At 44.6% G+C, this 14,947-nt stretch overlaps 1 protein-coding gene across 1 annotated transcript in view; it reads left to right on the top strand.

Moving 5' to 3' along the window:
- The window catches only part of MYLK2 (myosin light chain kinase 2), a 356,223-nt gene that overhangs the window by 322,012 nt on the left and 19,264 nt on the right, over positions 1-14,947 (top strand). Inside the window, exons 10-12 of the mRNA XM_030211793.1 lie at positions 4,055-4,183; positions 4,876-5,028; positions 12,853-12,985. Coding sequence (XP_030067653.1) covers positions 4,055-4,183; positions 4,876-5,028; positions 12,853-12,985 — 415 coding nt within the window. The remainder of the gene's footprint in view (positions 1-4,054; positions 4,184-4,875; positions 5,029-12,852; positions 12,986-14,947) is intronic.

The raw sequence follows: 14,947 nt of genomic DNA, 5'->3' as shown, positions 1-14,947 counted from the left end.
CTCTTGGGCCCTGTGCGTGGAACAGGAAGCACTTCTGAAACTGCAACCCTAATAGTTCTGGATTTGAGCTTTCTACCTAAGAGCCTAAATTTGGCTTACTAAACCTCTCTCCCACATTTTCCTATGTGATTGGTACCCGCATATACCCAGACAGCCAGCTCCTCCCCAGCACTATATAAAATCCTATCTGTGAATTTTTGTTTAAATATTTCTTTATTTTAATTTTCTAATCTACTTTGAACCAGTAATTGGGAGTTGGCGGGCTATAAGAATCAAGTTACATCATATCACCAAGGAGTGTAGCTGCCTTCACCTGCTGTCTATGGAGAATTGCCATTACAAGTAAGCAACTCTGCTATCTAGTGGAATTTCAAGTTGAATGAAAGAATAAATGTTCTGGTGTGGCCTAATGGTTAGTGCAGTGGCTTGTGGACCTGGGGAACTGGGTTCAATTCCCTCTGCAGCTCCATGTGACCCTGGGCAAGTCACTTAGCCCTCCATTGTCCAAGGTACAAAATAAAATTTTGATTGTGAGCTCATTAGAAGCAATGCAAAGTACCTGTAATATAAATTGTAAACCGCATAGACACCTCAAGGACCACTTGTGGTATATCTAGTGCTGAAAATAAAATAAATATATTAAGAGTTGCACCCAGGAAAAGGATCTAGTTACCACTGTAGATAATACATTGAAATCCTCTGCTTAGTGTGCAGTAGCAGTCAAAACAGAAAATTGAATTTTATGAATTATTAGGAAAGGAATAGAGAATAAAATGGAGAATTTCATGATACCTGTTTTACTGCTTGTGTATAGTATGTAATTTTCGTTGTCACATTTCAAGAAACGATATGGAGGAACTAGAAAAGTTACAGAGATTAGCTCCCATATAAGGAACATCTAAACAGGTTTTGGCTGTTCAGCTTGAAGAAGAGACAGTTGAGGGGGAGATATGACAGATGTCCATAAAATAATGAGTGGAGTAGAATTAGTAAATACGAATCAGCTGTTTTACTCTTTTAAAATGTACAAAACTATGAAGCACACAATGCAGTTACTAAAACATGTAAAACAAATTGGAGAAAATATGTGCCAAAATGGTGAGGACTTGTATATGGCCAAAAGAGCTGTGAAAGCAGTGAAGGCTCTGTCAGTCTCTCTTCTAAATGTTAAAGTGAGAGAGAAGCAGATATACATGAACCCATCACACTGGACCAGGCAGCCCCTTTTATACTGTATGTAAGCAGTGGCGTAGCAAGGGGGGGGCGGGAGGGGCGGTCCGCCCCGGGTGTCAGCTTGGGGGGGGGGGTGCTCCCTGCCAGCTCCTCCCCCTCGGCGCATCGACACCCCTCCCCCCCGACCAGCTCCCGCACCCTACCTTTAAAAAGAATATCGGAATTCCAGGCGAGGCGCAGCGCCTCGCGCCTGCCCTGCATGTAAAGGAAATGTGGACCGTCGGGCCTTCCCTCCCTCGCTCTATCTGTCCCGCCATCCACTGACGCAACTTCCTATTTCCGCAAGGGCGGGCCAGATAGAGCGAGGGAGGGAAGGCCCGACGGTCCACATTTCCTTTACGTGTAGGGCAGGCGAGAGGCGCTGCGCCTTGGATTCCGATATTCTTTTTAAAGGTAGGGTGCGGGAGCTGGGAGGTGGGGAGGGGAGTGTCGATGCGCCAGGGGGGGGGGGATGTCATCGTGCTGCACCCAGGGGGGGGTGCAACGGCAAACCGCCCCGCCCCGGGTGGCAGCCCCCCCTGCTACGCCACTGTATGTAAGTACAAGAGAAGGAAGAAGTTGTGGTACAGGCAGCTGGCTTGCTTACCTGGTTTGGTTGCAGCTCTGCCACTGCTGCTGCTCCCAGCACTCACACTGAGGGCCAGATGCACTAAACAAGCCAGCAACGTGGTTTTTAAACTGGTTCTAGCCAGTTTAACGCGCAAGTAGTAAACTGGGACATTCACAAAAGGGTTCTCTGAACTATTTCCCTGTCACGGTAGCAGCTAAGGAAAACGGAATGCAAAAAAGCAAATTAGTATTATAATGTGTATAATTCGTATTACAATGAGATGCACTACTGTTTTCCGATCCCTTCACCATGGAAAACCTAATGGGAGGTCTGCACCTCTAGTTGGGGCTGCTGTGAGGGAATCGGAAGGGGGGGGGGGGGAACGTCCAAGTGCTCGTCAGGGCCATCCTTCTAAAGTGCCTAACATGGACGTTCTTCACTAAAACAAAAAAGGACGTCCCTGACAAGCACTTAGACGTTCCCCCCCCCCCCCCCGATTTTTTTGTGATGGGTGTCCTTTTTTACTGCATCTACCCCTTAGACATATTTCTGACTGGGGAAAAGAGACAACATGCAGCCCCCCTCCCCCACAGGAAATTACCTCCCCCATCACACGTAGCTTTGAGATAAACTGAACCAAAAGGGGTAAGGAAGAGACATAGATAATCACCTTTCGTTGGGGCTGCTGCGAGGGAATCGGAAGGGAAAAAAACAACATCCAAGTGCTCGTCAGGGACGTCCATGTGCCTTACACGAGCTGGACATCTTCCTGCAGCTTTTGTGATGGGCGTCCTTCTTGGACGTATTTTTCTTACCTGCCTGAACTGACCACAACCACAGTTCTCTCAACAGCCCCTCCAAGGTTGTTTTCAGCTTGCACCCTCCCCCCCCCCCCCCCCACAGGATCGGGACGTGCGAGGACAGACAAATCAAAATTTTTTGGACGTCCCTCCCTCCAGGTCTCTCTCAGCCAATCACAGTGTGTTTAGCGTAAACACGCTATGATTGGCTGGCCTGGAGGGAGGGACGTCCAAAAAGTTTTGATTTGGTCGTCCTCTCACATCCTGATCCTGTGTGGGGGTGGGGGGGCGCAAGCTGAAAACAACCTTGGAGGGGCTGTTGAGAGAACTGTGGTTGTGGTCAGTTCAGGCAGGTAAGAAAAACAGGGACGTCCTTTTTTTTTTTTTTTTTCTTCAGAGAGTCCTTCCTAATTCCCTGATATAAGCCTGCCTTTAACATGCAAAGCAGTAAACAATGGAAATGTTACACAAGGGAAGAGCAGCAGCACTTAAATTAACTGGGGCTCTTTTCAGCACTCTTTCTCTTCTGAGGTTCAGGCTGCTGACAAGTTTCCTGCTCGTCAGGGACGTCCTTTTTTTTGTTTGTTTTTTGCGTGAAGGACGTCCTTGGCATGCACAGAGCAGCCAGCATAACACTTGGCTGCTCTGCGCATGCTCAGCTGGCCGGCTGGCTTGGAAGGAAATCCCATGCAAATGTGCTAGCAGCGGCCAGATCATTTGCATGCGATTTCCTTGATGCATGCCTGTTTCTTACTGATTCGCTAAGGAATCGGTAAGGGAAGGGCTTTAACGATTTTTTTAGTGTATCTACCCCTGAGTCACATCTGGGGCCCAGTCAATGCTCTACCCTCTCATGCAGCCTGGGAATAAGAAAGACATTGGAAGGACTCAAAGGAAGAGGCTCGGGAGGGTGCAGAGGAGGAAGTGGTATGTGCAACGTGCATTTTGCACAAATCTGGACTGTTATTTGCGCCTTGCATACTGCCCATTAATTTCTGTGGTAAATGTAGCTAGGAAGGAGAGGCATGTATGAATTCACATTTTCTCAGATAGCAACTTGCTGTGAACTGAGCGCTGGTGCTGTTCTATATCTGAACATCAGGCAGTAGTGATTTTCCATGGCACACCAATGGACTGTAGAACATTGGTAAATACTGGAATATTTTATCTCTCAAGGCTCATCAAATGTTTCCAAAGAAAATGAAGACTTTTTAATTTCTGTATGAATAGCAGCAATGGTAACTTGCTGGCTAGTCCCTGGTGGCTAGGGTAGTCTTTTATGATATTAGGGATTGGTGGATCTGGATTTTTATGGTTTTTGTATTTTGTTTTAATTTATATCTTATTGGTTTTATTTAATGCATGCATGCATATTTATTACTATTTCAGATGCTCTTTCCAAATCAAAGGGAGGGAGGGAGGGTAGGAGAAGCCCCATTTATACATTTCTAAAATAAGCTCTTTCCTTCAGGTATAGACCCCGAGAGAAACTGAAAGTTTCATTTGGAACCCCAGAATTCCTAGCTCCAGAAGTTGTGAACTTTGATTTTGTCTCATTTCCAACAGATATGTGGAGTGTGGGAGTGATTTCCTATGTACTGTAAGTATGGAAAGATAATGCAGCTATTGCTATTGCTCTCATTACTGAGAAAAGACTATTTAGAGCTATACCAAACAGCACATTTTACTATTTGGCCGAATAAGAAAAATGAAAAATATTATTCGGCCAAATACAAATACTGAATACGACCAATGGGCATTGAGCTTTAACATAACAAATAATAGAAGAAGCAACAGAAAATCAGAGATCAAGTGTTTATCTCAGTAGGATTTAGCACAGTAAAGTCCTGGATTATTCGTTTTTCGAATTTAAATCATTATTTGGCCAAATACGAATAATGTATTTAGGGATGAATCATATCGAACAGGAGTATTGGGTACAGCCCTAAGGGAGTCATTCATTTCTAGGTATCTACATGGGATGTCCTCTCAGTGACTCAGCTTGTAAGAAATAGCTGCAGTAAAGATTGTGGAATAATGGTATTTCCCACCTAAATGTTCTGTCAGTTCATTCTTAGAAGCGGATGGGCAACGTGCATTTTGCACAAATCTGGACTGTTATTTGCACCTTGCATACTGCCCATTAATTTCTGTGGTCAATGTAGCTAGGAAGGAGAGGCATGTATGAATTCACATAGTGAATAAAGCAGAGTTAGAACACTCATCCCCCTCCTCACTTATCCATTCTTTCTCTCTGATGCCAAATCTCACTATCTCTAACTTTCTTTCTAGTCTGAGTGGACTATCTCCATTCTTGGGAGATAATGACACAGAGACACTGAACAACGTGTTGGCTGCTGAAACAGACTTTGATGAGGAACCCTTTGAAAATGTTTCAGAAGAAGCAAAAGATTTCATCATGAATCTGCTGATCAAAGAGAAAAGGTTCCTGTCAATGTACTTAAATCAAATGATCGTAAGGGATCCACAAGGTGGATAATCTGATAATCACAGGAGTCTGTGGGACAGGCAAGGACCTCTTGTCCAATAATCACCAGGCGTCTGTGCCAGTCTACTGCCTTAGTGACAGTGTTCTGCACTGCCATGAAGTGAATAGGGCTTTGAATTTCAGGTCAGATTTCTGCTCCCTGGACTGGGACCTTGGATACTATGGGGCCCAAATTCATAAGGGAGTCAGCCATTATTGAACACTTACATTAGGCAATTCCACACCCAAAACAGGATTTTATGTGTGGAATTCAGCTTTATGAAAATGGTGTACCTCATATGTGCATAAATAGATAAATGTTGTGCAACGATACACTTAGGTTGTCAATTTGATCCAGATTTGCCCAACGGGGTTGATCTAGTCCTGGGTTTAGCCCACTGCATGCAGGGACTTGTAGTATTGCTTTTCTTAGGGAATATGATAACAACTAAAAACATAGCGGGTAATCACAATGAATTGTGAGATATATACATTAATTATGGAGATGGAGAGGGAGAGGGAGAGGACCTCAGACTAGTGACAGCTTCTGATCAATAAGATCGATAGGCTCAATAAGATCATAACCATATAGTCACCTCTGTGTAATCAGTGGCCCTCTACCAACCTCCTTCCTGGGTGTTTCATTCGTGCGCTTCTAATAACTAATTTATAATAGTCATGCATCACAGCCAAAAAGCGTTTTTTGCAGCATCAACAGCTTACCGGGTTTTGTACCACAGTTTGGCGTTGCGGGGTTCTCTATCCCTGATGAAGCCTTGGTTGGCGAAACGGGACCGTTGGGGAGGCCCTTAAGCAAGCAGCAACAAGCTAAGTAGCTGTGGTTTAAAAAAAAATTTTTTTTGGCTGTGATGCATGACTATTATAAATTAGTTATTAGAAGCGCATGAACGAAACACCCAGGGAGGAGGTTGGTAGAGGACCAGTGATTACACAGAGGTGACTATATGGTTATGATCTTATCGATCCTATCGATCTTATTGATTAGAAGCTGTCACTAGTCTGAGGTCTTCTCCCTCTCCATAATTAATGTATATATCTCACAATTTATTGTGATTACCCGCTACTTTTTTAGTTGTTATCATATACAATATAGCGAAGTTGCTCCCAAAGCTTTTCTGTTTTCTTAGGGAATGCAATGGGAAAATCTGAACTACAAGTTCCTGCATGAAATGGGATTAACCCAGGACTAGATCAATCTTGTTGGGCAAATCTAGATCCAGTTGGCAACCCTACTAAAGAAAGTACTGTATGTGATCTGAAAACCACTTTGATTGTACCACAGAAAGGCAGTATATGATGAATCTAATAAACATAAACACATACAAGGTTAATTACAGTAAAATGTCGTAGGAGTAACTGAAAAATCAAGAAGTTTTGTATTATTCCTGTATTCAGAGGCACTATACATATAGTTAATGCAACCAAATATGTATGAATAAAGTGTGGAGGTAATTTTATAAGTGGGCACCTCTGTTTTAGATGCCTTGATGCCCCAGATGCCATTATACAATATTAATCTGGTATTGGGACACCTAGAATATAGGTGCCCAGAATCTAAGCACCCACAGTTATACTAGTAGTAATTGCAGGTGTCCAAATACGATATAGTATTTGGCAAGCACACATGTAAATTACAGTATTCTGTAAGGTGCATGCATAAGTGGCAGCCCTGCCCGTGCCTTGCCCCTCTGTATACTCCCCTTGTATTTAGACACTTTGCCATTTAGAAGCATCCTTACAAAATAGCACTAAGGGGCGATATTGACCTTTTATGACTGTGTGCAAATGTGCATGTCAATAGTCAGTATTCTATATATTTACATTAGTAATGTGCATGTAGGAGTGATTCAGAGGTGCATTTTCGAAAGAAACGTCCAAGTTGGGATTTGGACGTCTTTGTAAAATGTCCAGATCCGGGGGCGAGGAAAACCGTATTTTCGAAAAAAAAGATGGATGTCCATCTTTTCGAAAATACCAAGAACATCCTTGAATTTGGACATCCTTAGAGATGAACGTCCTTAGACATGAACGTCTTTGACTTTCGGCGATTTTCGAAACCAAAGATGTCCATGTCAAAAATGTCCAAATGGAAGCCATTTGGACGTGGGAGGAGCCAGCATTTCTAGTGCACTGGTCCCCCTGACATGCCAGGACACCAACCGGGCACCCTAGGGGGCACTGCAGTGGACTTCATCAATTGCTGCCAGGTACATAGCTCCCTTACTGTGTGTGCTGAGCCCCACAAACCCCCCCTCCAAAACCCACTACCCCCAACTGTACACCACTACCATAGTCCTTACGGGTACAGTGGGTTTGTGGTGGGTTTTGGAGGGCTTGCTTTTCCTCCACAAACGTAACAGGTAGGGGGGTATGGGCCTGGGTCCGCCTGTCTGAAGTGCACTGCACCCACTAAAACTGCTCCAGGGACCTGCATGCGCTGTCATGGACCTGAGTATGACATCTCAGGCTGGCACAAAATATTTTTAAAGATGTTTCTTGAGGGTGGAAGGGGGTTAATGACCACTGGGGGAGTAACGGGAGGTCATCCCTGATTCCCTCCGGTGGTCATCTGGTCATTTCGGGCACCTTTTTGTGCTTTATTCGTAAAGAAAACATCCAAGTTTTACTTTAGGACGTCCCTGCTTTTTTCGATTATAGCTCAAAGACGTCCAAGTGTTAGGCACGCCCAAGTCTCGCCTTCACCACACCTCCGACACGCCCCCTTGAAATTTGGACGTCCTTGCGACGGACTGCAGTTGGAGATGTCCAAAATCGGGTTTCGATTTTACCGATTTGGACATCTCTGGGAGATGGACGTTCATGTTCCGATTTATGTCAAAAGATGGACGTCCATCTCTTTCGAAAATGAGCCTGTAAATCACCATTAGGTGCAGTAGGATAGAGACATGCAAACAAAATTATCTTATGCACTCTGGATGTTTAGTATTTATTCGTGTCTCATGATGAACTAATCTGAGTTCAGACTAATATATGTATGTACCATAAGGAACACGTAACTATAATAAAAGCAAAGAGTTTATTTACAAGAATATAACAACAACATATAAAAAATATTCAGAAATAACACTCTTTGAAAAAACAACTCACACTTATCAGAAATTAGTTAATACTAGGGCTGCAGGAAGATTTAAAATTTTAATTGCGCAGTAACAATTCAAATTTATAATCATGATTAATTGCGCGATTAAAAGATGCCTGCCAGCATCTTATTTCTGCCTCTCCCTCCCTCCTCTCTGGCCTCCTGGTTCAATATCTCTCTCTTTCCTGTCCCTCTCCCCCACTCTATGGGCACCATCTCCCTTCTTTGTTCCATTCCCAATAATAAATATGTCACCTATACATGCAATATGCAACAGGGTCTGCCCTCTCTCCATCCTCTCACTCAACATCTGTCTTCTCCTTTTCTGCACTCTCTTCCCACCCTTTCAATCCCATCCAATGTCTACCTTTCCTTCTCTGATACTAATTTGGTAATTGCAAACAAGCAATTCTAGATCTTCCAAACCTCACCATCCTTAACTAATAAAAATTATATCTCTTAGAGAATACTGAATGATTAACCTACAGCATGTGGAACAGATCACATTGAGTCCTCTGACCCAAGTAGTTCTTATGTATTGTTATAGAAAGCGAAGATATTTACCTGTAGCAGATATTCTCCAAGGACAGTAGGCCTTATATTCTTACAAGTGGGTAAAGCAGCACCGCGTTGCCCGGTCTGGACTTTATAACAAGCTTTAAGAGCTTCTCAAGCGCTAGACACGCTCCACTGCGCATGCACAGGTGCCTTTCCACTTGCCGCGAGGGCACGATTACTGGCCATCCATGTTGGTGAGCCCAGTGCTACATCCGGATGGCATCCTGACACAGCGAGTGTGATCTGGTGCCCCCTGCTTGTTGGTGTAATACATTGCAACCTGGTTGTCTGTTTGAACGAGCACAATTTGGTTGGACAGCTGAAAGTCTTTAGAGCATTCCAGATTGCCTGGAACTCCAGAAGGTTAATCTGAAAAGTTTCCAGGAGGGACCATGCTCCCTGAGTGTGCAGCCCATCTACATAAGCGCACCAGCCCAGGATGCATCTGTCATCAGCACTTTTTGAGGCTGAAAAATTTGGAATAAAAGTCCCAGGGTCAAATTGGATTGACTAGTCCACCACAGCAGAGAGTGAACAAGGTCTGAAGACACTCAGATGACATCTTCCAGCTCTCCCATAGCCTGGTACCACTGAGAGGCTAGGGTCCATTAGGCTGATCTCATGTGAAGGTGTCGCATAAACTGTGGAGGACATGTGGCCTAACAACCTCAACATCTGCCGAGCCGTGACCTGCTGAGAAGTTTGAACCTAAGAGGCCAGGCCTACTAGAGTGTCCGCCCTCGGTCCTGGGAGGAAAGGTCAAACCTGCGTATCAAGCAGGGCTCCAATGAATTCCAATTGTTGTGCAGGGTGAAGATGGGACTTGGGGTAGTTTATAAAGAACTCTAGGTGCACCCGAATAATCCTCCGCATGGACTCCCAAGCACCATCCTCCGATGTGCTCTTCACCAGCCAATCATCAAGGTAAGGGAACACCTGGACTCCCAGTTTTTGTAGCGATGCTGCGACTACCACTAGACATTTGGTAAATACCATGGGGGCTGACATGAGGCCAAAAGGCTACATGCGGTACTGGTAGTGATGTGTTCCCAGCTGAAATTGAAGATACTTCCGGTGGGCTGGAGGTATCAGGATGTGAGTATATGCATCTTTCAAATCCAAAGAGCATAGTCAATCATTTTCCTGAATCATGGGTAGAAGGGTGCCCAGAGAAACCATCCTGAACTTTTCTTTGCCCAGGAATTTGATCAGGGCCCTTAGGTCTAGGATGGGATGCATTCCCCATATCTTCATTTGCACGAGGAAGTACCTGGAATAGAATACCTGCTGGAACGGATTCGACTGCATGGGCCTTGAGAAGGGCAGAGAGTTCCTTTGCAAGTACCTGCTCATACTGAGAGCTGAAGTAATGAGCTCTCAGTGGGCAATTTTGAGGTTTTCAAAGCCAATTTAGTGTTTATCCAAGACATTTGGAGAACCCACCAGTCAGAGCTTATAAGGGGTCACCTTTCGTGGAAAAACTTCAGCCTCCCCCAACCAGCAAGTTATCTGGCAAGGACACGTGACAGTGTCTATGCTCTGCTGGAGCCAGTCAAAAGCTCACCCTTTGCTTAGACTGGGGAGCAGCAGGGGCTTTAGACACACGCTATTGACGAGAATGAGTGTGCTGAGAGTTGAGCCTAAGCAGGCTGGCAAGAGGAAGTGGCATACCTACATCTCTGTGAGTAGTAGGCACCCCTCTTTGACTTGCCAAAAGACTTTCTAGCTGAGGAGGCTGATGCAGAAGGCGCCCGGTGGGAAAGAGAAGATATGTGTGCTTTGTTATTTGGTCAGCAACCTCGTCAACCTTCTCTCCAAAAAGGTTATCCTCCCAGCATGGGGCATATGCCAACTTCTGCTGAACTGACTGTTCCAAATAAGAAACACACAGCCATTGCTATACTTTAAGCAGAAATCCTGGAAGCCAGGTCGAAGGTGTCATAGGCACCCCTGGCCAAGAACTTTCGACGTGCCTTCTGCTGCTTGGCCAGCTGGCACACTGACTCAGCCTGCTCCGGTGGGAGAGAGTCTGCCATCAGCATCTTAGCCCTGGGCTCGTCCTCCACTTCCAAAAGAAATGAAATAGCATCAGCCATTTCCTTCACAAAAGAGGAAAATGAAAGGCTCTCCATAGGAGACTTTCTCCTTTCAAGCAGAGAGGATGGTTCAGAGGGGATACCATAGGACTCATCCTCCAAAAAGAACCTTGGATCCTCCTCTGACTCCCATGAGCATTCTTCATCGGTGTCCATCAGAAACTCCTAGTGGGAGGGGCTGAGACTGAGCCTGCCTCGACCTTGAGGAGCGATGTCCTCGAGAAGGGGCATCAAGGAGTCGGCTCCTGCCTCAACTCCGGCGAAGCTTCCTACACCAATATCGAAGGGGTAACGGCTTGGGTGGCAGTCAAGACCAGGGCCGCACACAGTGCCAGTGTTGGAGGCTGCACTACAGGCTGAGGGCCAAGCGGGGCCACCACAAGCTGTATGGCGGGCTCAAGCACCCTCGATACTGATGCACACCATTGCAGAATGCCCAGATACGCTCATTGAGGGCCGACATCGGGAAAGGCTGGGGTGCCAGCTCCAAGACAGGATGCAAAATTGATGGGGCCGAGACGGGAGTTGGGTCCTGGCTGCCTAGGTACAGGCAAATCAGCACCTCCTGGATATAGGGAGAGCGAGCCTCCCGGTGTCAAATCCCTCAACACCCCAGAGCTCCCGACACCATGTGTTGAGGATGACCGATTCCGATGCTTCTTGGCCTTTACCCAAAGCTCAGTGTCGAGACTCCTCGGTGCCAACGAAGACGACATTGAATCCTCACGTCACCTGTGGGTCGGGTCCAATGCTGGCCAGTCCTGGTGGCCTTGTCCAGCAGTCAATGTCAAGACAGGTGGAGACCCATTCAACGCACTACTGCTCCCAGTGCCAATGGGTCTCGACGCAGCCATATGGATCGACTCTTCCGATGCCGGTGACCTCAATGCTGATGCCAACACTGAGAACTCAGATATGGCTCCAAAAATCCTCTCGCGTTGAGCATTTCTGTCAACCTGGGTCCGTTTCATCCGAAGGCAAAGGACACAGTAGCAGGGCTATGGTCGGGCCCTAAGCACTGAAGACCCAAGAATGGGTATCTTTGCCAGAGGTCGTCCGATTGTAGCAGGAACAGCGCTTGAAGCTACTGGGAACTTTAGTGGAGATGGAAGGAAAAACTTCTGAAGCGAAATCAAAAGATGTGATGGTGCCTGCAAAAAAGGCAAGGCACCACAGAAAAATTCATGGGAAAGACCTAAATGGAAAGTAGGCCTAAACGTGGCCTAAAGTGCGGAAAATAAAGGAAACTTAAAAATAGGCAAAAAATAACTAAAAATGTACAAGGGGAGAAAAGCTTGACAAGGCACAGCAAAAAATCACACAAAAATAAGCTGAAAAGGCACCAAAAAGAAGCTTTTCCAAACCAGCTGTGAAGAGAAACTACAGATGCAGTCCTCTCTTCACCACGGTAGAAAAGCAACCGCGGTAACTGTGCCCTAGTGGCGGGCGGGAAGGCACCCGCACATGAGCGATGGAGCTTGTCTCACGCTCCACAAAGCTCTTAAAGCTTGTTATAAAGCCCGGACCGGGCAATGCAGCTCCATGTTACCCACTTGTGAGAATTAATGGCATACTTCTCCTTGGAGAAACCACTTATACCCGTTGTGAGTTACTGTGAAACTATAGTATACGCTAGTCTGTTCTAGAGAGTCACAAAGGGAAGGGTCTCCTGTCTGATAAGTGTCAGGGTTAGACGGAACCATGATTTGTGGCTTCTGGCTGAGAACTGTCACTGATTATTTCAGTCAGTTATTACTAGAGATTTCATAGGGAGGAGGGTCTCCTGTATGGTTAATGCTAGGGGACCATAGGACAATCTTCTCCTCAATAATCACTAGGTATCCATTGGAAGGCCGAGACTCCTGAGTAAGAACCACTATGGGCATATGCAATAAATCTGTCTGCAGTTAGTTAGGCACAGAGGGGTCCCTCAACTGATTTTCCTGAGAAGTATCAGAGAAAGTAACAGGAAACCCTTTTCCCCTTTTCTCTTGCTATGATGGCAGTGGACGTATGAGTGCTGCACAGTGTCTACGTCACCCATGGTTGAACAACTTTGCAGAGAAAGCTAAACGTTGCAACCGGCTCCTGAAGTCACAGATTGAGCTGAGGAAGTACATGACACGCAGACGCTGGAAGGTAAGAGAATGGCAGCAAGTTATAATACTACCCTACACCAGGGGTTCTCAACCCAGTCCTCAGGACACACTGAGCCAATCAGGTTTTCAGGATATCCACAATGAATATGCATGAGAGAAATCGACATGCATTTCTTCCATTGTATGCAAATTTATCTCATGCATATTCATTGTGGATATCCTGAAAACCAGATTGAGCAGTCGGATTGAGAATCCCTGCCCTACAAAATTATCCCTACAATAAGAAATAGCCAGCACAATTTAACCTGTATTAAAGATAATCCCCTGCCTGACAGCCTCTGTTATCCTGCACTGCACTGACTCCTCCTCTCCCTTCCTGGCACCTCTCCCTTCCTGGCATCACTTCTTTCCCCTTATTGATTTCTATTTACAGACTACAACACCTTCTGCTGGAAGAGGCTGACACTGCCAGGGTTGTGAGCTCTTGTAAACCCAGTGCCTCTTCTCTATTGCCAGACATAGAAAGAAAGCACTCCTCTTATACACAAAGGTGCAGAAAAGAGAGGGACAAATACAGAGGAATCAATCTATTTATCTATTTAAAACATCCAGGATAATTCTACAATTCATAAAATGAAACCTGTTAATACAAATGAAGACCAATTGCATGGATCACAAAATAAAACCCAACATATCCACATTTGTTTTATAAATATATTTTTCTTTATATAACCTAAGGGTTACATTAAGAAAAATATATCTATAAAACAAGAAAAAACTATTGACACACTTAAGCAGAATCTCTGTGTGAGCTGTGTAATCTTTGAACTGATAATTTGTTTTATATGGTGTATACCTAGACCATAATAATGTTTTTATATATTTCTTTACATATATAAAAAAAAAACCTTTTGGAAGTAAGTACTTAAACGTTACTTCTATATCATCTCCTAAAAAGAAAACTAATCTTATGATTTAGGCATAAACATAAATCTTTTGAGAATAACCAAGAGGTATATTTTACAAGTTAGTTCTTATAATTTTATGTAAACTCTAGGTTTTGAAAAGAGGTAAAATAAATATATACATTTTTATACTGAATTTGTTGTTTCATTTATAGGTCTCATGTTATAAACTGTGGAATGGCCATGGACTGTTTTAAATATATTTGATACATTGGTGTTTTCCCTCTGGTTCTTTTCTGCTCTATCTCCATAGTGTTGCCTCCTCTTAGGAGAGACTGAGATTTTCTCCATAGAAAAGCAGAATAGACAACAGCCACACATGTGGGTGATGTCACAGCTGATGGTGCCAAGTGGCCCTTTTCTTAAAGCTCCAAAACCTCTAGAAGAGGCTTCTAATCATGTCAGTACATTGAGCCCCACCCTGTTTGAAACCATTAGTTATTTTCTAACCGCCACAGCAGTCGGATGCAAAGACCCTTGTCTCTTTCAATTTGTTCCGCAGCAATTGAATTTGACCTGACTTCACTACTTTTTCCTATGGAGAACAAACATGGTTTCAAAGAAATGTGCCAGTTGCAATAGCAAATTGTCCGTTATGGACTTTCATGACAAATGTTTATTTTGTCTTGGCACCACCCATGATACGGCTCACTGTAAACATTGTGCTAAAATGTCACCTAGAGCTCACAAGTATTGTGGGCAAAAATGAAAACAACATTTTCAAAGCACACCTACCTATACTGGAGGATAAGGCCTGTGCAATTCAGTCTTCTGCTGCATTTGTCCTCAGTAATTCCCACCTTAAGCCACCCTGTTTGAAACCATTAGTTATTTTCTAACCGCCACAGCAGTCGGATGCAAAGACCCTTGTCTCTTCCAATTTGCTCTGCAGCAATTGAATTTGACCTGACTTCACTACTTTTTCCTATGGAGAACAAACCTGGTTTCAAAGAAATGTGCCAGCTGCAAGAGCAAAATGTCCACTACGGACTTGACAAATGTTTATTTTGTCGATTTGGCTCACAGTCTGTGAACAT

The sequence above is a fragment of the Microcaecilia unicolor genome, chromosome 8, assembly GCF_901765095.1.
Source record: "Microcaecilia unicolor chromosome 8, aMicUni1.1, whole genome shotgun sequence".
NCBI lineage: Eukaryota > Metazoa > Chordata > Amphibia > Gymnophiona > Siphonopidae > Microcaecilia > Microcaecilia unicolor.
This window is presented reverse-complemented; position numbering and strand designations above follow the sequence as displayed.